Source organism: Grampus griseus, assembly GCF_964374135.1.
Source record: "Grampus griseus genome assembly, chromosome: 9".
NCBI lineage: Eukaryota > Metazoa > Chordata > Mammalia > Artiodactyla > Delphinidae > Grampus > Grampus griseus.
Window position 1 is genome coordinate 75,075,237 of NC_139003.1, and position 24,817 is coordinate 75,100,053.

The 24,817-nt window shown below is 40.6% G+C and overlaps 1 protein-coding gene across 1 annotated transcript in view; it reads right to left on the minus strand.

Moving 5' to 3' along the window:
* IGF2BP3 (insulin like growth factor 2 mRNA binding protein 3) overlaps positions 1-24,817 on the minus strand; it is a gene marked incomplete at its 5' end in the record, with an annotated part of 136,526 nt that overhangs the window by 73,590 nt on the left and 38,119 nt on the right. Inside the window, one exon of the mRNA XM_082661547.1 lies at positions 23,704-23,752. Within this exon, the coding sequence (XP_082517673.1) occupies positions 23,704-23,752 (49 nt within the window). The remainder of the gene's footprint in view (positions 1-23,703; positions 23,753-24,817) is intronic.

Genomic DNA, 24,817 nt, shown 5'->3' on the forward strand with positions numbered 1-24,817 from the left:
TCTGAAAAGCATCATATGACTTCATCGGTTCAACTAATACTTACTGAACACCTCCTTTTGTGTGTAAGAACCAACAACTGAGGAATCCTGAGAAGATGTCAGTGCATGTATACTACACATCTAGGGAAGACCCCAGAAAATTACAGCCTTTCTCATCCCCACATGAGAGTAACTCTAAATAGTAAGATTGTATTTTTGGGTAAGACCAAGTAGGCCATTCAGCAATACAAAAATACAAAAGGGAAAAAAATACCTCGAGTACTGAGGCAACCCTGCCTCTCTGGCTGCTGCTGCTAAAATTAGAAACAGGATTAAGAGTGCCCTGCCATTCCCACTTGGTTTACTGTTCTAAACCCCCTGCCTGGGGACTTCTCCCTCCCCCATGTTAACCCTGAATATTTTGTTCATTCATGTCAGAGGTGGGAAGCAATAGGAAAAGAGCAAAAGGGGAAGGCTTTTATAAATTTAAATGTGAAATTATCTCTCTTTTAGCCTTACACACACATCTCCAGTACTGGATCACATGGACAGTTTGAATACAAGCTTCTTTTTGTAAATGATAGCTAAGTGCCTGCTCAGCCTTAATTCAACCAAGGGTTACCTATGAGAAAAAAAAAAAAAAAACCCTTAAAGCAAGTTACTTAATAGTTACTCTATTCTTAAGAAATAAATGATTCAATATCATTTATTTCTCAAGAGATAATTTAACCTCTTGAAATTTCAAAGTAACAAGAAAACTATAAACTGAGTGGGGATAGTCTACCCTGTTTCTCCCATGGAATGAGGATAAAATCTGGACAGAATGTATGACGCAACTATTTGAAGACTCTGAAAAGTATATAAGGGACTTCCCTGGTGGCACAGTGGTTAAGAATCTGCCTGCCAATGCAGGGGACACGAGTTCCAGCCCTGGTCCAGAAAGACCCCACATGCCGTGGAGCAACTAAGCCTGTGCACAACTACTGAGCCTGCACTCTAGAGCTCGCGAGCCACAACTACTGAAGCCCACGCGCCTAGAGCCCGTGCTCCACAGCAAGAGAAGCCACCACACAATGGGAAGCCCACACACCGCAACGAAGACCCAACGCAGCCAAAAATAAACTTAAAAATAAATAAATTTATGTTTTAAAAAAAGGAAAAGTAGATGATAGCAGGTGGAGCGGGGAATTTAAAGTACCACCAAACGTGAGATGATTTATTCTGCCCTTCTTCCGTCTGGTATGCCCCAGCCTGGACTTGGGGCAGTTTAAAACTTGGAAATTGGGGCTTCCCTGGTGGCGCAGTGGTTGAGAGTCCGCCTGCCGATGCAGGGGACACGGATTCGTGCCCCGGTCCGGGGCCTGTGAGCCATGGCCGCTGCGCCTGCGCATCCGGAGCCTGTGCTCTGCAATGGGAGAGGCCACAACAGTGAGAGGCCCGCATACCGCAAACAAACAAACAAACACTTGGAAATTGTTACTGAGCACAGACAGAACTCGAGGAGAAGTCCTGCAGCTCTGGCTTGAAGAGCAGGAAAGGGGTACCTAAAACTCTGATGAAGGGGAAGAACTATGGTTCCAAGGGGGTGGGTTGAATCTTATTGCTTTTTTGCCCCTGTCTTCCTGCCACTTAGCCCCAGACATGAGTGCAGTCATGAGAAGTGTACAACCAAGCAGGGTAACCAAGGCCCTATCTTTTCTGGCTGAAAAACCAGAAAGAGAAGCCCTTGAGAATCAAAGTACTAATCAGATCATGCAAAGGGAGGAGCTCAGGAAAGCAACTGCATGAAGCTGTTTAGGAAATCCTGGATTTAGCTCCAATATGCACATGCTTGCATCAGAAAACAAACAGCATACCCAAGACTTTGAGAGCAGAACCATGGGAGAGATCATCACCCAGGTCCCAAACTGGCCACCCACTGAGTGCTACTACACACAGGAGACAGAGCCAAAGAGTACTTCAAAGGCTTCAAAAATGAAGTGAAATTGGAACCATAATTCACAGAAGGCCGGCTGCAACTTGCAGCCTGAAGCCAATTGGGTCAAACTGTATTCTAAAATGAAATTATCAACATTCTCCATAGGGTTTGAACCAAGATCCAGAGTCTCATAATATTATATTCAAAATGTTCAAGGTACAATCCAAAATTACTTATATAGAGCTAGGAAAATCTCAACTCATAGGGGATGAGGCAATCAACAAATGCAAATGCCAAGAATGACAAAGATGTTGGAATTATCTGACAGACTTTAAAGAAACTATTATAAAAATGTTCCACAAAGGGTGAGCATTCTTGAAAAGAACAGAAAGAAAATGTCCAAGAAACAGTAGGTATAAAAGAAATAAAAATTTAGAACCAAAACACAATAACCCTAAATAAACTCACTGGATGAACAAAATAGCAGACTGGAAACAACAAAGGAAACTGTCACTGCTCACGAAGACAGATCAATAGCAATTATTCAATCTGAACAACTGACAGAAAAAATGCACAGAGGCTCAAAGCCCTGTGGGAAAATACCAAAAGCCTAATTTACGTTATCGGTATCTCAGAAAGACAGGAAAAAGGAAAAATACTTGCTGAACATATCTTTGAATAAATGGTTACTGAAGTGCTCACTTCAGCAGCACATATACTAAAAATTGGAACAATACAGACAAGATCAGCATGGCCCCCGCTCAAGGATGACACACAAATCCGTGAAGCGTTCCATATTTCCTAAAGACCTAAATGTAAGGCCAGACACTATAAAACTCTTAGAGGAAAACATAGGAAGAACACTCTTTGACATAAATCACAGCAAGATCCTTTTTGACCCACCTCCTAGAGAAATGGAAATAAAAACAAAAATAAACAAATGGGACCTAATGAAACTTAAAAGCTTTTGCATAGCAAAGGAAACCATAAACAAGATGAAAAGACAACCCTCAGAATGGGAGAAAATATTTGCAAACGAAGCAACTGACAAAGGATTAATCTCCAAAATATACAAGCAGCTCCTGCAGCTCAGTATCAAAAAAACAAACAACCCAATCCAAAAATGGGCAGAAGACCTAAATAGACATTTCTCCAAAGAAGATATACAGATTGCCAACAAACACATGAAAGAATGCTCAACATCACTGATCATTAGAGAAATGCAAATCAAAACTACAATGAGCTATCACCTCACACTGGTCAGAATGGCCATCATCAAAAAATCTACAAACAGTAAATGCTGGAGAGGGTGTGGAGAAAAGGGAACCCTCCTGCACTGTTGGTGGGAATGTAAATTGATACAGCCACTATGGAGAACAGTATGGAGGTTCCTTAAAAAACTAAATATAAAACGACCATGTAATCCAGCAATCCCACTATTGGGCATATACCCTGAGAAAACCATAATTCACAAAAATAGTCATGTACCACAATGTTCATTGCAGCTCTGTTTACAATAGCCAGGACATGGAAGCAACCTAAATGTCCATCGACAGATGAATGGATAAAGAAGATGTGGCACATATATACAATGGAATATTATTCAGCCATAAAAAGAAACAAAATTGAGTTATTTGAAGTGAGGTGGATGGACCCAGAGTCTGTCATACAGAGTGAAGTAAGTCAGAAAGAGAGAAACAAATACCGTATGCTAACACATATATATGGAATCTAAAAAAAAAATGGTTCTCATGAACCTAGGGGCAGGACAGGAGTAAAGATGCAGACGTAGAGAATGGACCTGAGGACACGGGGAAGGGGAAGGGGAAGCTGGGACAAAGTGAGAGAGTGGCATGGACTTATATATACTACCAAATGTAAAATAGATAGCTAGTGGGAAGCAGCTGCATAGCACAGGGAGATCAGCTCACGTCTTTGTGACCACCTAGAGGGGTGGGATAGGGAGGATGGGAGGGAGACGCAAGAGGGAGGGGATATGGGGATATATGTATGCATATAGCTGATTCACTTTGTTATACAGCAGAAACTAACACAACATTGTAAAGCAATTATACATCAATAAAGATGTTAAAAAATATATATATGGTTACTGAAGATTCTCCAAATTTGGCAAAAGATATAAACCTATAGATTGAAAAAGTTCAGTGAACCCCTGTGAGATAATAGAAAATACATATATTGGTCTCCCAGCCTCAACCCCTCCTCTTCCTGGCACAGAACTCCTAAAATTCTTGTAATTTCCTAAGTGATAAGAGCACTAGGTGTATCTCCTGTTCTACTGAGGAAACTCTAGGTAGGTTCTTGGATGGCTCCTGGTTGGGAGCTGGTCACCAGAAAGATCAAGCCATGATCAGAAGCCTGGAATTTTCAGCCCCGTGCCCTGTCCTCCAGAGAGGGGAGAGGTGCTGGAAATGGAGTTAATAATTGATCATGCCTACAAGAAGAAGCCTCCATAAAATCCCAAGAGTAGGAGGTTCACAGAGCTTAAAGGTGACTGAACACATCCACATAGGGAGGGTGATGTACCCCAACTCCACAGGGACAGAAGTTCCTGCACTCAGGACTCTCCCAGACCTCGCCTTATATATATCTCATTGGGCTAATCATCTGTATTTTTTATTATATCCTTTAATAAACTGGTAAATGTAAGTGAATGTTGCCCTCAGTTTTGTAAGCCACTCTAGCAAATCAGTCAAACCCAAGGAGCGAGGTCTTTGGAACCTTCTATCTATAGCTGGTTGGTCAGAAGCACAGGTGATGATAACCCAGGCTTGTGACTGACACATGCAAGGCAAGGGCAGGGTGTCGTCTTCTGGGACTACTGAGGCTACAGGCCCTTAACCTGTGGAACCTAACATTATCTCCAGGTAGAAAGTGTTAAAAATTCAGTTAAAATTGTAGGACACCCAGCTGGTGTTGCAGAGAATTGCTTGTTGAAGGGAAACATCGCCACACATTGGGTGACCAGAGTGACAGAAGTGAAGTGTTCTGAGTAATAAAGGAGACACACAGGAAAAAAAAAACACATAACAGGAAAGAACTGGGTTTCTCCCGACACAGGGGGAAAACTGGGTTCTTTCCCTTTACAACCTCAAACAAGATAAACCCAAAGAAATCTATCTCCAGACATATCATAAACTAACTGTTGAAAATCAAAGACAAAGAAAAACCTTGAAAGCAGCCAGAGAAAAATAACACATTACTTACCGGAAAGTGGTTCTCAACTGGGGATTATGTTGTCCCCAAGAGGATATTTGACAATGTCTGTTGACATTGTTGATAATCACAACTTGGGCAGGCAGGGAGCTGCTGGTATCTAGTAGGTAGAGACTAGAAAAAACTTAAAAGAAACACTCTACCCAACATGAAACATTTCCCAAGAAATGTTTAAAAGAAACACTCTACCCAACATGAAACATTTCCCAAGATATACTGTATCTGTCTAAAACAAAGATATAAAACAGGTATCAACAGATTTTAAGGAAATATAAACATATAAGGTATGCTTACGAACCATAATGGAATTAAACTAGAAGTTAATAACAAAAAGATAACTGGAAAATCTACAATCATTTGGAAATTTAAACTACATAGTCCAAAAAAAAAAAAAATCCACAGGTCAAAGAGGAAGTCTCAAGGGAAATTAGAAAATATTTGGAACTGAACAAAAATTTTAAAAATACACCAAGATTTATGGGATTAAGTGCTTTAAAGGGAAATTCATAGCATCATATGTTTACATTAGAAAAAAAAGAAAGGTCTCCAATTAATAACCCAAGCTTCCAACTTAAAAAACTAGCAAAAGGAAGCACAAAATAAACCCAAAACAAGCAGAATAAATGAAATACTGAAGAGCAAAATCAATGAAAAGAAAGAAAGAAGGTAAAGATCAATGAAACCAAATGCTGTTTCTTTGGAGGAACATAAATAAATAAATTAAACCTCTGGCCAGACTGACAAAGATGATGAGAGAGAGAGAGGGAAACAGAGGGGGGGCGGGGGGGGGGCAAGAGATCACAAACTACCAATATCAGGAACAAAGGAGATAACACTATAGACCCCAAGTCAATTAAAGCATAATGAGGGAATACTGCAAAACTTTATGCACCTCTATTCAACAACTTGGATGAAATGAACCAATTTTTCAGAAACTACAAATCACCAAAACTACGCAAGATAAAATAGCCAAAAAAGCCCTGTAACTATTTTCAAAGACTGAATTTGAGCTAAAAAAAAATAAAGTCTTCTGAGGAAGAAATCTCTATGCTCAGGTGGTTTCACTGGCAAATGCTATCAAACGTTTAAAGAAATAACACCACCTCAGCACAACCTCTTCCAGAACACATAAGCAAGCACTTCACAAGACAGTTTGAGGGTTTATTACCCTGATAACAAAGTCAAAGACAACACAAAAAAAATAAAACTACAAACAAATATCCCTCATCAAGAGAAATACAGTAAGCTGTCAACCAAAAAGTGAGCAAATTGAATCAAGGAATATGTTCAAAGAATAAACGCCACAACCAAGTGGAATTTATCACAGGAATGTAAGATTGGTTCAATATTTGAAGAACAATATAATCCATCGTAGTAACAGCCTAAAACAAATGTATGCTCATATCAATTTTTGCAGAAAAAGCATTTGACACAAACCAACATTCACTCATTATAAAGACGATCAGCAAACTAGGAATATAAATAATATCCTCAACCACATAAAGGGCATCTACAAAAACCCTACAGCTAACATTTTACTTAAAGGTCAAAGACTGGATGTTTTCTCACAAAGGGTAAGAAAAAGGCAAGGATGTCTACTCTCATTCAAAGAACTCGGGCAGTGTAACAAGGCAAGAAAAGGAAACAAAAGGCATATAGATTGGAAAAGAAGTGAAACTATGCCAACTTGCAATGACATGATTGTCTAAGTAGAAAATTTCACACAATCTATTAAGAAAACAAACTTTTAGGGAAATTCCCTGGCGGTCCAGGGGTTAGGACTCAGAGCTTTCACTTCCAGGGCCCGGGTTCAATCCCTGCTCAGGGAACTAAAGTCCCAAGCCTTGCAGAGCAGCCAACAAAATATAACATTTTTTTTTAAACTTTTAGAACTAATTAGTTTAGCAGCAATGTAAATATACTTAACATTGCTGAACAATACGCTTTAAAATGGTTAGTATGGTGAATTTTATGTGTACTTTACAGTTTAAAATAAAAAATCATTTATAACAGCAGGCCCCCCAATTTAAATACATAGGTATGAATCTCACAAAACACATGTAGGACTTGTTGACTTCCAGCAGAATTTTGAGAACCAAAAACTGGTTCTAAAATATATATGGAAAGGCAAAGTAACTAGAATAGCTATAACAATTTGAAAAAGAATAAGGTTAGAAGAATAACACTACCCAATTTTAAGACTTACTATTTAAAGCCACAGCTGCCAAGAAAGTATAGTATTGACAAAAGGATAGACATATAAATCAACGGAGCAAAACAGAATCCAGAAATATTCACACAAACATGGCCAAATGATTTGTGACAAAAACGCAAAGGCAATTCAATGCAGAAAGGACAGTCTTTTCAACACACTGTGTTGGATTAACTAGACATCGATATGCAAAAAAAATGTGTCTGCCTAAGCCTCACACATTATACAAAAATTAATACAAAATGCATCATAGGTATAAATGTAAAACATAAGGCTAGGGACTTCCCTGGTGGTGCAGTGGTTAAGAATCCTCCTGCCAATGCAGGGGACATGGGTTTGAGCCCTGGTCTGGGAAGATCCCACATGCCATGGAGCAACTAAGCCGGTGCACCACAACTGCTGAGCCTGTGCTCTAGAGCCTGCGAGCCACAACTACTGAGCCCATGTGCCACAACTACTTACTGAAGCCCGCATGCCTAGAGCCCGTGCTCTGCAACAAGAGAAGCTACCACAATGAGAAGCCTGCACACCGCAATGAACAGTAGCCCCTTCTGGCCGCACCTAGGGAAAGCCCGCGTGCAGCAACGATGACCCAACGCAGCCAAAAATAAATAAATATAGATTAAAAAAAAAAAAACATAAGGCTGTAAAACTTCACAACAGGAGAAAACTTTCATAGGCTAGATTTAAGTACAGTTTTTAGACAACACACCAAAAGTACTATACAAAAAGGGGGGATAGTCGAAATAAATAAATTGGACTTCATTAAAGTTTAAAACTTTTGTTCTGATAAAGAAAATGATAAGGGAATGGGAAGAATTACTCATCAGGAGAAAATATCTGCAAATCACATAGTTGGCTAAAGACTTGTATCCATGACAGATGAAGAACTCTCAAAACCCAATAATAAGAAAACAACCCAATTAAGTAGCAAAAGAGGTAACCAGACATTTCAAAGAGGATATGCAGAAGATAATTAGTACATGAAAAAATGCTCAACAGGTGGCGCAGTGGTTGAGATTCCAGCTGCCGATGCAGGGGACACGGGTCCGTGCCCCGGTCTGGGAAGATCCTACATGATGCGGAGCGGCTGGGCCTGTGAGCCATGGCCGCTGAGGCTGCACATCCGGAGCCTGTGCTCCGCAACAGGAGAGGCCACAACAGTGAGAGGCCTGTGTGCCGCAAAAAAAAAAAAAAAAAAAAAAAAAAAAATGCTCAACATCATTAGCCATTACATAAATGTAAATAAAACCAAAATGAGATACCACTACACATCTATTAGAGCAGCTAAAATAAAAAACAACAACAATACCAAACGCTGGTGATGATGCTGACCATCTGGATCACTCAAAAATTACTGGTGGGATAGATACACTACCAAATGTAAAATAGGTAGCTAGTGGGAAGCAGCCGCATGGCACAGGGAGATAGCTCGGTGCTTTGTGACCACCTAGAGGGGTGGGATAGGGAGGGTGGGAGGGAGGGAGAGGCAAGAGGGAAGAGATATGGGAACATATATATATATTTATAACTGATTCACTTTGTTGTAAAGCAGAAACTAACACACCATTGTAAAGCAATTATACTCCAATAAAGATGTTAAAAAAAAAATTACTGGTGGGAATGTAAAAATGGTACAGCCACTTTGGAGATGAGTTTGTCAGTTTCTTATAAAGTTAAACATATTTATCATATGACACACACCAACTCTTTATTTGTTGGTGGGGGCAGCAAATAAAACACCCCCAAGGTTACCATGGGGGTGTTTTTTTTGGTGCAATAGGATTATCCTATATCCTGACTGCGATGGCAGAACACAAATATATACATGTTAAAACTCAAAGAAATTTCTACCCCCCAAAAAGGCCATTTTCAAGCATATTTAATTCCATACTTTTTTTATAATAAGCCAGTTGGCAGGATGACATCAAGAACATGATAGACACCATTGTAAAGCAATTATACTCCAATAAAGATGTTTAAAAAAAAAAGAACATGATAGAGTCATAAAGAAAAACAACAAGACTAACATCTTCCTCACCCTGTAACCCAAGTCTCTATAACATACTGTCCTGTCTGAATCCTGAAGACTCCCTTCTTCTAGGATGAACAAATCAGGGGCCCCCAGTTTATCTGAAAGGCATGCCACTTTCAATGGATTTCAATACTCAATTATTTTGAAGGATGTTAAGAGAGATTTCCTATCTAGTAGTTTACCTGTATCTGACAGAGTATTGTAAGCTTTCCTGACCATCAATCTTTTTTTTTTTTTAATAACTTTATCTTTGACTGCATTGGGTCTTCATTGCTGCACACGGCTTTCTCTAGTTGCGGCGAGACAGGGCTACTCTTCACTGAGGTGCACACGCGTCACACTGTGGTGGCTTCTCTTGTTGCAGAGCGTGGGCTCTAGGCGTGTGGGCTCAGTAGTTGTGGCTCGCAGGCTCTAGAGCTCAGGCTCAGTAGTTGTGGCACACGGGCTTAGCTGCTCCACGGCATGTGGGATCTTCCCCAACCAGGGCTCGAACCCCTGTCCCCTTCATTGGCAGGCGGATTCTTAACCACTGCACCACCAGAGAAGTCCCTGACCATCAATCTTAAAGCTTCTTCTTTAAAATCAGGCTTATTTCCCTCCATTTTCTTCTTGGACTCAGTAACTTATCCCTATTTTGGTTATCAAATGAGCCCTACATTCATCCTTAAAATACACTCAATCTGAGTTTCCAATGAAAGTATTTAAGTTAAATCCCCTTAAAGAGAAGGAAAGGGGTCTCAATGATGAAAATAGAGCTCCTGTGAAGAAGGTAAAAAAATAAAAGTTACCTACAAACCTATCACACCACTGTTAGTGTTTTGACTTTTGCCCTTCTGGGTTGTCCTTTTATGTGTGTTCTTAAATGGTTTATATGAGTAAATTAAACATTCTTAATTTTTTCAGTATTTTGAAATAGTTGACTCATTTTCTCCTTAAACTGAAGTTTTCACTATTGTTTTTGTTTGTTCGTTTGTGTATTTATTTTTTTGGCCACGCCATGCGGCTTGTGGGATCTTAATTCCCTGACCAGGGATTGAACCCAGAACACCGCAGTTAAAGTGCCGAATCCTAACCACTGGACCGCCAGGGAATTCCCTTCACTATTGTTTATAGAAGAAACCCTCACTGTGGGGGGGCGGAAGAGAGACACAACTGTCCCATTAAATTATAGGTTAACTCTCACACCTCATTTTGATATCCACTGAGTTTGATCCACTACTGTACACATCACAGCGTTAATAGAACAAAACTCCCATTTGATTCAGTTCAACTGCTCTCTAATAGGCGTCACAAGAAGTAAAAACTTCAGTGTGGGACTCGGAGTTTTGTTTTGTTTAAATGTACTTCTGTGCTTTCAAAAACAGGAAGAAAAAAAAAGTTGAGGGAGAGAGAAAAGGGAAGCATGTAGGAGGGCAAGAAGCACCATGCCGTTTCCCCCATACTTTGCCCTATGCATCTCTTCCATTTGGCTATTCCTGACGTGGATCCTTCATAATAAACTGGTAACCGCAGCAAGAGGTAGGAGAAAGCAGCGGAGAAAGGGGAGGGAGAGCCCAAAGCACTGTGTAGGACACAAGGGTGATTTTTAACCTTATTCCTAAATCATCTTTGATCCCACCAAAGTTTTTGTTTGTTTGTTTTCTGTTTGGGGGTGTTTTTTTTTTCTTGGCCTCCTTTTTCAACTCGTGCTACTTGGTAGTCTACTTGGTTTATGAATGCCTTCTCCTAAATTACCTGAATGCCCTTCTAGAATGAAGTGTATGATTACAATTCGACTTGTTATTCTACCACTCATTCTTCGAAAAGTTTTATGCCAAGTGATGCCAGGCACTGAGGATAAGATAGTCTCCTGTGGCATAAGAAATACATATCTGGTCTTTGTCCCTGGTTCCTGACACAGAGCTCCTAAATCCCATAGTTTCCTGAATGATAGGAGTGACAGAAGTGTCTCTTATTCTGACGAGGCAACTCTCAGTAGGCCCCTAGATAGCTTCAGGATGAAGGTCTGGTCGTCAGAAAGACTAAGGCACAATTGGAGGTTTGGAATTTACATCCTCACTTCTCCATTCCGGGAAGAAGAGAGGGGCTGGAGACTGAGTTAATCACTAATGGTCAGTGATTTAACCAATCCCACGTATGTACGGAAGTCTCCATAGAAACCTAAAAAGACTGGGTTCGGAGAGCTTCTGGGCTGGTGAACATGCGGCAATGTGGGGAGAATGGGAAACGGAGAGGGCATGGAAGCTCCACGCCCCTTTCCCATACCTTACCCTACGCACCTCTTCCACCTGGCTGTTCCTGAGTTGTACCCTTTATAGTAAATTATAGTAGTAGTAAGCAAGGCACTTTTCCTGAGTTCTGTGAGCCATTCTAGTGAATTACCAAGGGGAGTGGGGGCCTTGTGGGACCCTCCATCCAGATTTATAATCAGCCAGGCAAAAAGGTGAGGAGACTTGGCATCCCACTGCACCTGGCACCTGAAATGAGGGCAGTCCTGCGAGACGGAACCCTTAACCTGTGGCGTCTGACACTAAATCCGATAGTTAGCATCAGAATTGAATTGAATTGTAGGACACCTAGTTGTTGTTGGAGGGTCAGAGAAGTGGTATTGGAGAAGACACCATGTATCTGATATCAGAAATGCTGTCAATGAAAACGACAAAGGTCCTCTCTCTCGATGTTCTCAATCAGGCCGACAAGGCTCTTACTTCACACTTAGGTTACCATTTTGCACAGAAAAGAACAAGGGTAAGTATTTTTAAGGCTCTTGAGAGTTTAAAACAAAGATCTATTGGATCATGTGCAGAAAAAAGATTTAAAGTTTAAAAATGTTTAAAGTTTTTTAAAAGTCACTTTGGCTGTTTGGCCATGGAGCATTGAAGTCTGGATAACTACTACACTATCTCCCACCCACGAGTAGTTAACTTCTTTTCCTCTCAGTCTTTATTCATGGGATCGCACATATTCCTAATCGCCAATCTAAACAGAAACAGATTGGTGCTTTGTGACTATCTAGATGGGTGGCATGGGGTGGGAGGGAGGTCCAAGAGGGAGGGGATATAGGTATACATACAGCTGATTCACTTCATTGTACGGCAGAAACTAACACAACATTGTAAAACAATTTTACTCCAATTAAAAAAAAAAAGAGAGAGAGAAAGAGACACGGGGCTCTGTGCACACAGAGGATAGGCCATGTGAGGACACAGTGAGAAGGCAGTCACCTGAAAGCCAGAGAAAGGCAAGAATCCAATCCTGTTGACACCTTGATCTTGGACTTCCAGACTCCAGAACTGTGAGAGAATAAGCTTCTCTTGTTTAAGTCAAAAAAAAAAAAAAAAAAAGCCAGAAACAGAGATTTACCAATTATTTCTTCTTTAATCTCCCATGACTTCGAGTGAATACTGCTGAAACCAAAAACCTCTTTTTTTATGACCTTTCCTATTTACAACCATAAGTAATCTGTTTGTGGTTGTGGATAGTTTAATGTAATTCAGACAGAAAGGACCAATTGTTTTCATTTGAAGAGTTACAGGACTCATTTGCAGATTATGAAATTGAAAGAGCAATTTCACAACTTGGCACTAACACAGAATCTTAAAATTAGTGCTCAGGCACCCCTAAAGATGATTTTAAAGCTTGAGAACACACAACAGTAGCCCTCTATGGCCACCCCTCCATAGGCTGGTTGTGCCTATGGGCTGTTTTTCCCATTTACAGCTGGTGAGATGCTTTAATTGGTTGATGTACGACTGACTCCTCTACAGGGTGGTGGCCATGGGTACAGGAAAGCGCACCAAAGGCAGCATGGGGTGGGGGTGGGGGGACCTTAAGGACACCGGGTGTCCTGTGGCCAGAGAGCAAAAGGGAGGAAAGTGAAGGATAACCTCAAGGCTAAGCCCACATGACCTAAGTCATATTAAATTTCACAGAGAAAGCAAAGCGATGATTCGAGAGGCAAAAAAATCGGTTTTAGACACCTTAAATTCAATGGGTATTCAAGTGAATGTTTGCTTCCAAGTAGAAAACAAAAACAGTAGGAACAAATGGAACTTCTAAGAGAGGAAAAACAAAGGGTGCACAGATTTGTTCACATTTAAGAATGGAGAAGCACATGTTGGGGAATAATACACAAGAGTAACCATGACTAAAACCTGCAGGGAAAGGAACTGAGGGCATAAATTCTGCAAAGAAAATGAACAACCGGGACTTCCCTGGTGGTCCAGACTCTGCGCTCCCAGTGCAGGGGGCCCAGGTTCAATCCCTGGTCAGGGAACTAGATCCCGCATGCCGCAACTAAAAGATCCCGCACACAGCAACGAATATCCCGCACGCCACAACTAAAAGATCCTGTACACAGCAACGAATATCCCACACGCCACAACTAAGATGTGGCGCAGCCAATTAACTGATTAATTAATATTTTTAAAAAAGAAAGAAAATGAACAACCAAGGAAATACCAACACACGTGGTCCCAGGAGGAGCACGATCACACTGTGATCTCTAAATACCATTTCCCAAGAAAGCAGGCTTTTTGAAGAAAGGGCCGATTCCACCCCTTGAAACAGGAAATGTACGTGACAAACCTGGAATTTCTTAAACCAACCATCAGGGAAGCTATCACTATTGAGGAAGCATCAAAAGGACAGGCCTCTCAGGAGAGGAGAATTTCAGTATCAATAAGAATGATTCCAGGCACTGCATTGGTGGCGCTGTGGTTAAGAATCTGCCTGCCAATGCAGGGGACACGGTTTCGAGCCCTGATCTGGGAAGATCCCACATGCCACACAGCAACTAAGCCCGTGCGCCACAACTACTGAGCCTGTGCTCTAGAGCCGGCGCGCCACAACTCCTGAGCCCATGTGACACAACTACTGAAGCCCGCGAGCCTAGAGCCCATGCTCCGCAACAAGAGAAGCCACTGCAATGAGAAGCCCACACACTGCAACGAAGAGCAGCCCCACTCGCTGCAACTAGAGAAAGCCCGCATGCAACAACGAAGACCCGACGTAGCCAAAAATAAATAAATAAATAATTTAAAAAAGAATGCTTCCAGTAATTCTGAAACCCAAGTGTGTTTAAACTCATTAGCTCATAGTTACACAAAAACTCATTGATTCAAAAACAAAAACAACTCATTGGTTACCCTTGTAGGATGCCAAGGCACCCAATATTTATAAGGTAGTAAATAAGTGGAAAGAATGAAGTATTTTTCCTATCTCTCTTACACAAACTGTACTTCAGTAGAGTAATTCAATAGCCTGCAAGGACAAGTTCCTCTTTACAAACGCATTCTGACTAATACATGAAGAAATTGTAGAATTAGAGTATTACCATCCTGCAGCCACACGACAATGAATCTAAGCAATAATCAATGGCATTTCATAACCCAAAGACAGGCATCATGTACCTCCTGATATAAGAATACAGCACCACCTATTACTTTGTCTTGTGCAAACAAACCAAAAGTGAACTTGAGTCTAATCCAAGTCCCACAAGGGTCAGAGGAACATGGTAAGTCACCACACATGGATGTAGTTCAGCAAAGTAAGAATGGGTAACATTCTGCAGAATAAACCAACTTCAACAAATACACTACACCCTCCCCCGCACGCCAAAAAAAAAGACATACCTATTGATTAAATGTCTTGAAAAATATCTTATTTGGATCCTGACTCAAATAGTTTTTTTTAAAAAGATAATCAAGGAAATATGAATGATTAGATTTGATATGTGAGAGTTACTATTCATTTAATACATTTATTTTTTAAAGAGACTGTTATGGGTTGAACTGTGTCTTCCCCAAAATTCACAGAACGGAGTCTTAATTCCTAGCACCACAGCTCGACTATATTTGGAGACAGGGTCTTTACAGAGGTAGTCAAGGTCATTAGGGTGGTCCCTAATCCAGTAGAGCTGGTGTCCTTATAAAAAAGAGAAATTTGGACACAGACACACACAGCAGCAACACCACATGAAGGGTGGATTTACACTGTCGCAAACCAAGGAACTACCCAAAGAGAGAGAGGCCTCAAACAAATCTTTCTCTCACAGCCCTCAGCAGGAGCCAAATGTGCTGACATCTTGTTATCAGACTTCTAGCCTCCAGAACTACGAGATTAAAAGTTTGTTGTTTAAGCCACCCAGTTTGTGGTGTTTTGTTCAGCAGGCCTAGCAAACTAATTTGGAGACATTTAACTTTTAGGGATGCATTCAGTATTTACTGAATTAAGAGACGTGATGTCTAGGATGTACTTTATGTACAGTAGTCTGGGAAAGGATGAAGAGGTTAGAGTTATTAAAAAGAAAAGAGACTGGCTATATATTGATAATGGTTGAAACTGAGTGTCATTATATTAGCCTTTCTTTTTGTTTATGTCTGATATTTTCCATAATAAAAAGTTTAAATAAAGGGCATAGAGATCTTTGAGATGACCATCCCAGAAGAACTATAAAGCACAGGATACAAGTCCAGGCATTGAGTGCAAGGGCATGGTAAACACAGGGAGAGAGCAGATTAGGAGCAGAAATATGTGCCTTGTACACCACTCACCTAGGGGTCACAGGGAAACACTGGTATTCCCCAAACCCCTTGCACCAGCTCATCTCTCATGAAGCAAAGCCTGGCCCGTCCCAGAGCAACGATGCATGAAGAACTCTACCACCCTCCGTTCTCTAAATGGAACAGTTTACCAATAACTTCCCCAAATAACCTGTCCAAGCCCATTCATCACTCATAACCACATATTTCCTCCAGACCTAGGGAGGATCCAGTTTCTATTGGGTTCACTGTCCAGCCTTCAGGGGCATGGTGAAAGCAAATAAATGATGATAATTTTAAGAAATAGAAACTTACCTTTCAGGGGAAGTGTTCTGTTTGAGTAACCTGATTAAGAGCAGAAACTCTACCACTTTCCAGCTGCATGACCCTGGGCAAGTTACTTCACCTCTCTGACCTCAGCTGCCTCATCTGTAAAATGGGGACATGGGACTGTGGTGAAGATTAAAACAAGTTAATTCAGCACCCGGCACATTAGTGCTCAGTAAGAGTCAGCTATTTATTGGCCAGTGCTCAGAGTCAGGCCATGGAGAAGAAAGATCCCCTATCAGTGTCAACGGTCTCATACTTGTTGTAAAAGTTCCTTCAAAATTACTTGACAGAGATCAACTACTTCTAACAACTGTTCATACTCAAATTCACTGAAGCCATGGTGATCTTCAAACAGCCCAACAAAACCTCTTCTTTCAGATTCCTGGACCCAATTCCAAAGTGTGGAGGGGTGGTGTTCCCACACCACCAATAAACAACTCTTAGATATTAGATGCATGTCTCACAATCCAACTCATTTCTGACACTATCTACGTGACACTATCTACCTGGAGATAGAATCTGGTTAAGGGTTCAGTCCCGTAAGACTGCCCTCCACCCTTCAGAAGCCAAATGCAAGCCCAGGCTGTCACGTGTACTTCAGACCAAACAACTACAGACAGGAGGTTCCAACAAGCCCTCCCTGGGTCTGATTGATTTACTAGAGAAGCTCAAAGAGCTCACAGAAACATTTTACTTACTGGATCACCAGAATATAGTTTAGGAACAGCCGGACGGAAGAGGTGCCTAGGGCAAGGTGTGAAGGAAGGGCGTGCAGCTTCCATGCTCTCTCGAGCGCACCATTCACTCCACACTTTACCACTTTCCCCACATGTTCACCAACTAGGAAGCTCTCTAAATCCAGTCCTTTGGGGTTTTTATGAGGCTTCATTACATAGGTATGATTGATTAATCATTCGCATTGGCAACTAATTCAACCTCCAGCACCCTCTCCCGTCCCCGGAGGCAGGCGTGGGTGACATCACACTGTGACTCAAAGTTCTAACCCTCTAATCACCTGGTCAGTAGCTCTTACCCTTAAGCGGTTTCCAAAAGTCATATCATTAACTTAACGAAAGACACCTTCATCATCTCACCACTTACGAAATTCCAAGGGTTTTAAGGAGCTCTGGGTCAGAAACGGACCAAGAGCAAATATATATTTTTATTATAAACCACAATATCACACCTGCACCCAAGGGATTCCCTGGGGGCCAAAGAGGGAACCAGCAGGCAAGGTTCTATGCCACCTTTGAATAACTCTAACTTTATCTATATTCACATACCAGGTTTCTGCCATACCATCTCCTCCGAAGAAAAGAGAGAACTTTGAAAATCACCAACCCAGAACAGTGTTTTTCTGCTACTACATTACGACTCCAAGATGTCTGCTGCAAAAGGCAACCTTTAAGGGGCTTCCCTGGTGATGCAGTGGTTAAGAATCCGCCTGCCTGGGGCTTCCCTGGTGGCGCAGTGGTTGGGAGTCTGCCTGCTGATGCAGGGGACACAGGTTCGAGCCCTGGTCCGAGAAGATCCCACATGCTGCGGAGCGGCTAGGCCCATGAGCCATGGTCACTGAGCCTGCGTGTCTGGAGCCTGTGCTCCGCAATGGGAGAGGCCACAGCAGTGAGAGGTCCGCGTACCGCAAAAAAAAAAAAAAGAATCCGCCTGCCAATACAGGGGACACGGGTTCGAGCCCTGGTCTGAGAAGATCCCACGGACCGTGGGGCAACTAAGCCCGTGTGCCACGACTACTGAGCCCGCGTGCCTAGAGCCCATGCTCTGCGACAAGAGAAGCCACCGAAACGAGAAGCCCGTGCACGACAACAAAGAGTAGACCCTGCTCGTCGCAACTAGAGAAAGCCTGCGCTCAGCAGCGAAGACCCAGTGCAGCCAAAAATAAATAAATAAAATTAAGTTAAAAAAAAATAAGTACCAGCCTCATCTCACAAGGTGTCCTATTACAGTATATTTTTCATTACAGTCTGAAACACAGGCATCTCTCTAAAGCTTTAGCCCTTCTGCCAGAGAGTGGATGTAACTCGCTTGAGTGTAATTTACAGGGAAGTTCAGCCTCATCCCACTACATTTATTTTACCACCCATGCCACGCTCCCCACCCCCAAACTTCAGAGAAAAAACTTCTTTTCATCATGAAAGAAGCCAAGGCTTTCTAACATTCCTTATGCCCTAGAAGTCAACTTTCTCCAAACTGGTTACTAGGGGGTGGGTTCAAACTAACAAGCCAAAGTGTTTCAATAAAGAAAGTGTTCTGTTAGGGCAATCCTATGGCCCAACAGAAAAAGCCTTTTAAGATTTCCTACAAGATCTACTTACTTCCAAAAATTGCCTCAAGCTTACACAGAACAACCAAAAAGAACTTCGAAAGAGAAATCATTAAGATAACTCTGCTGAGGAAAAAAAGCAAAGAATATTTTACATTGCAATGTTCGACTTGTAGTTTGGGGCTTTCATTTTCAGCATACTGGTTACTTGCTTTCCATGTCAAGAACCAGAGACCAACCCCCTGGTATGTCAGAGGCCTGGATGCAATTTGAGGATGCTTTAGTTATGAAGAGCCCCCCTTTACTCCCCTATGTTTAGGCCAGGAGACAGCTTCCACTTCCTTTACTCAATCACACCAGACAACACATGTGGCAGAAAAATGGATCTTACAGTGTGGAAACCTCTTCAGAGTTTCTTCCCAAGATATTCATCTTCTCACCTCAATTAAGTCCAGGAAAAATCTGATATCCAGGCCTTGAGGTAAAGCCAACAGACATTCTGCATTTTCCAGCAAGTTGTAATTTTAAATTATGCATTCCCCATAAGTATTTGTCAGATCATATATTCAAAACTTTGCCTCAGAAAATACAGTCACTCCAGGCATGGGCAGTCAGGGCCTTATGATGCAAACCACTAACTCAGTAGCTCAGTCTGTTTTGCCAGACACTAACCTCTGTGGAAGCATCATTCTACTTTCAATACCTGACCCCCAAATGAGAACCTAACTTGCCCTTTACTCTAGACCCTTCATTTACATAATTAATGGGCGTTACATTTCCCTTCCAGGAGGGTATTCCCTTTTAACATTTTATGAGTACTAATAACTTTGATTGGAGAGTACTATTAAGATGATAAGATTAGGAAAAACTCTCTCTGAGAAGTCCTTTCCTAAGGCCTTGGCAATTTATTTTTTAAATGAAGAAAGATACCCCTTAAATTCAGGAAATGGGGCCAATTTAAGACACTGAGTCAGGCAAAACAAAAAGGATTCTTCTCAAAGGTGTTTAAAGTCAAGTGTTCTGGGGCTCTATCCCTTCTTCACCTCTTTGGTGTTTGCCCAAGGTGTTCCCTCAAACCCTTATCACACATGTTTACATCCCTTAGGGCATCTGAGGATGCAGATCTGTCCAACATTAGGACTATCTGTAGAGGAGCCCTTCCAGTTCTGGTCACACCACAGATCTATTCTTCCAGTACCTCAGGCAAGAGGGTTGGAGGGGGAGTAGAAACAGTTTCTTCTATTTCCCTTCTACATTCCACCTATTTGGGGGAAAAAACAAACCTACCTAATTCTCCAGCAGCAGGTCCTTCCAAAAGTTAGTTTCCCCATATCTTTATCTGCCAAAACACTTAAGCAGTGAAACATTTAGCCAGTCCAGAACACTTGAGTGCACTTTACCATCAACCAAAACTAATGGGCTAGAAATCATTTAAGCCCCACATGACACACAAAGCGTGCATGACGTGGTATTCCAAGAACTTGAGAGGAATCCCCATGTGTCATTCAGCAGGATCTAGTGGTAAAAAGGTAATGTAAATAAGAAATAAAAACATAAAATAAAGTATCACAGTGGTATAAAGATAATCAACAATCCAGTTACAGACCTTATAAAACGCCTCATAGCACTGTTATCTCATGGTGTTTCTGCCATGGTCCCAGATTCTGTCATTTCTTTGATGACCTCACAGAAAATGGCTTAGAAGAGCACTGGCAGAACAGGGGAGGAACTTTCACTTCTGGGATAGGACTCTGACTGGAAATTAAGCTCTCAGTTCCAAATACACCTTCCAACTCTGTGATGCTGGGACTGGGACTCTGCCCTATTATCGCACCTTTGCCAGCCATTCCCTGGTGGTTTCTGCTGACAGAATGCACAAGAGGGGGACTGGAGAGCACGAGTGGAGGTGACACGTGTTCCTTCCCATTTATCAGCATCATCCTAACAGCCATGGGTTTGGGACTCTAGCGGCTCTGGGCATTCCCAGAACCAGCTTCATCACTTCCCTTCTTCCCCCATCCCAGGCACCAGCCACAGCCAGGGAGCATCCTTTGCTCACCCTCAGCTACTCGGAGCTCTTCCTTCAAGCTTCTAGGATCTGATAACCTCACCCTGTTCCCTTAACCCCTTTCCTCCCCACTCAGCCTCAGGGTGGGAGCTGCTATAGTCCTCACTATCTATGGATTCCGTCTTTGCTCATTCAGCCCTCTAGCAACTGTGTAATTCTCCACATTTAATTCCCCCTGGTATAATACCTGTTTTTTTGTGTGTGCTATAGGCTGCATCTGAGTTAAGCACAAGACCTTTAAGTTGGGAGGAAATGAATTTGTTGTTCATACCATAGCTAAAATGTAGGGTGCACTTATATGTACCAAGCATTTTTTAAGGGTTTGAGCATGCATAATCCTATTAACGCCCATAGCAACCCAATCAAGTGGCTGTTATCATCCCCATGTTAGAAAGGAGGAAAATGAGGCTTTGACAATTTTAAAAAATGGTTCAGAGATCACATATCTAGTAAGCAGTGGAGCTGGGATGTAATCCCAAGTCTGACGCCAAAAGCCTCCTGCAAAAAACTCTAAGGCTTTTCTAGATACTCCATGCTGCTCCTAAGGACTGTTTACATGGTTCACAAATAACTTAGTGCAGGTGTATGCTTGCTTTTTTGTTATTCTCATAGGTCTTATTCTGTAACAGTCCCCTTCCCTTTTAATATGCCATCACTTGATTACTAAACAATGTCATTTGTCCTGTGGAATGTCCCATATTCTGGAACTGGCTAGGTGTTTCTTCATGGCATCATTTCATTTGTGCCCCTACTGTCTATACTTCTTATAAACTCAAAGTCAGATTGAAATTGAATCCAGTCAAACCTCTGTTTTTTTGACAAGAATTTTTCATCTATGTTGCTATGTATTTCCTATTGCGTCAAATCAGGAGGCACGTAATGTCTGGTCATTACATTTTCAGTGATTCTAAGATTAATTCGTGGATTCAAAGTCTAATTTTTCCATTATAAAGGGAGTCCAGACATATAACTGCAAAATTATCACCTTCTATAAGGCTTTGGCACGAGACAACCAGCAGGCTCAGTGTGTACAAATAAAATGTTACACAAAGTGACTCCTCAAAAAGGAAGTAACAGATGGTGGTCATTCAAGCCTTCAAAGAAAGGAAATATCCCAATAGTTCATCCTACTCCTAACAAGCCCTCAATAGTTTTTGTCAATCAGTATTTCAAACCATCCTTTAAACTGTAAAGGGGTCAAAGGTCAAGAGTTTCAAAGTCTAGTTCCACGTCTCTTTAAATTCAGAATCTGTTCTTACTTAATTCTTTGAACCCTGTGGGCCCGTATTTGCCCATTTGAAAATGGAGATAATGTCACCAACTTCACCTTACCTCAAAGGACTATGGGGGAGGGTAAAATGAAATTTTAAAAAAAAAGTTAGATGTGGCAAATAAAGATTTATTCTCACAGATTAAATTTTACCCAGAATGAAGAAGACTGCCATGAACTAAAATCTTGAGAAGCCACCAAAACTAGAATCAACAATGCTCAAGAAGCCACTGCAATCTAAATTTGAAGAGATACTATGAATGAATTATAAGGAAACTACCACTTGCCTATAGCTGATATGCTATACACTGACAATTCACTTACTTAAAATTGGCTGCCACCATTTGACTCTTTCATTGAAAGCTACATTACACTAGATCTAGTTCCCAAGTAGAAAATCATATTTAACACAGCCCATGTTAAAATGAAGGGATTAATTAACATGCACACGCTACTATAAATAAATAACAAGGACCTACTGTAGAGCACAGGGAATTATATTCAATATCTTGTGATAACGCATAATGGAAAAGAATCTGAAAAAGAATATATGTATATATTGGGTTGGCCAAAAAATTCATTCAGGTTTTCCCATAAGAGGTTATGGAAAAACCAGAATGAACTTTTTGGCCAACCCAATATATATATGTGTATATATATGTATATAAAATTGAATCACTTTGCTGTACACCTGAAACTAACACATTGTAAATCAACTATACTCCAATTAAAAAAAACACATAAATAAAAAAGGGGATTAAACCAGTAATCTTGATACCATGACACTTGATTCAGGGACTCATCCTCCAAGATACTGAATTTCCTAAACAAATGTTAAACTAAAACAAGAAAATGCATTGAGTTTAATCTAATGTCACTGTTTCTATCTACAAAAGTATACATTATATAACTTGAAAAATATTCAACATAGACCAAAGAACCAAGTCCTACAAAGACTAAATTCAATAACATTGTTCTGAAAATAAATGTGCTGTAAAATTTTCTGAGCATAAGTGATTTGTTACCAACTGGGACCTTGGAGAATGAGACCTCAGGCCAGCTTTCCTAAACTCACCACCAAAGAAACCTTTTAACCATTCTTTGCATTTTGATGAAGGTTCTGGTTTAGTGACTCTTCAAATGTCATTTTAGAACACTAATGTGAAACACACAAAGCTAGTTACTCTTGATTTTTATGTTAAAAATACACAAAAGCTGAGCAGTTTTCCCTGCACCACCTTCTCCAAAGTAGCTTTTAAGCATTTTCAGGTTCATCATCTGGAAGAGTCAACAGACATTTCCTTTTATCTTTTCAACTACTGGGGTCTCAAATTCTCACCATGACATCATCAACATGGTTTGGAAATTGCTGACACAGGCTATTCAATTGTGCTAAAAGGTTTGTGTTTATATACAATTACTACAGTGCCACCATGTGAGCAAAAGAAAGCATAGTAACATTTTAAAATAAAGCATAAATAGCAGTTATTTGCTCTTTAAAAAATTGCCAAGGAGGGAACTTCATATTTAAATACAATTAGCAAAACTCATCAGAAAGATCTCAAACAAGATTCTGTGGGATGTGATTGAATGAGCAAGTTTACGCAGTTACCCCAGAACTTACTTCAACTTTAAATATCTCAAAGAGCAGATTGTTTTCAAAGATATAGTATACTCTTACAAAGCAAAGCCCAATGCAAGACACAGACCATAAAAGAGAAGAACCATGTGTGTTCTAGCACATCCATGAGTTGGAAGGAGAAAAACCTTTGGAAAAACTACCAATAGGCTTAGATACTAAAATCTTAGTTTTAAATATAGAAATTCTTACCTCCCACTGTAAATGAGGCGGGATATTTCGTATCTGAAGTTTCCGAATCCTGCAGAAGAATTAAAATGTTTTTTAAAAGAAAAAAAAAAAAAGTAAATGCAGAAGATATTAATAGCCAACATGGATGCTTAGAAACTACTTAAAATACTTTATATTAATTACCAACTAATATATAATAAGAAAAGGCAGCCCAAGAAGGAAAAAGGAGACAAAGTTATCACAATATGCATACTGAGACCGTTTGGAAATCTAGCATCATTGGATTGTTATGGCTTATTCTAAAAGCCACTAAAACTGGCAGATACATTGTTTGAAAAACATTTCATCTGATGACTATATTCTAAGTTCAAACCCTTTAGCCTCAAAGTAAGCGTCTCAGAACACAAACAAAGCCTTAGTCCAGATGTTCTTAATCTGAGATCACAGCCAAGGGGTCCATGGACAGAATTCAAGGAACTTGGATAGCAGGGGTGGGGTATGGGGGAAATCACATGTTTATTTTCACTATCCCCTAACTGAAATTTAGCACCACCTTCAATTATGGATGTTGGCATCAAACGACAGTAGAATTATATGACTTGTACTTTTGACATTAAAATAAATCAGATATTTTCACATCACTTACGTTGTTGCAGATCTTTAAATATCATGTATAATCACTACTGTGAAAGTTAGCTGTGTTGCTAGAACTTTTCCTTATTATGTTAAGAAACACATGCTACTACAAGCTTTAACATTATTCTAACTTTATTTCAAAATAATTTCCTTTATAATCCCATGTGTTTTATTTTATGCACTTAAAAATACCTTAAGAGGTCCATACTTTTCAGGCTGCCAAAGGAGTCCACGGCACAAAAAACATTAAAAATCCCCTACCTTAGTTCAAATGCCTACACATATACCTATACATATGCTATGTATATAAAACACAATATGTATTTTATATAATAATAAAATCTATTGTAATATACGTCCCTCTTCTTCTATCCCCTCCTCAATACTATCAGAGGGAGGGAGCAGAAGAAGAGAGGGAGGGTGGAAGGAAGGAAGGAAGGAACATGAATTATATGAGATTGTACTACGAATACCACATACCAGTCACACTCTTAGAGGG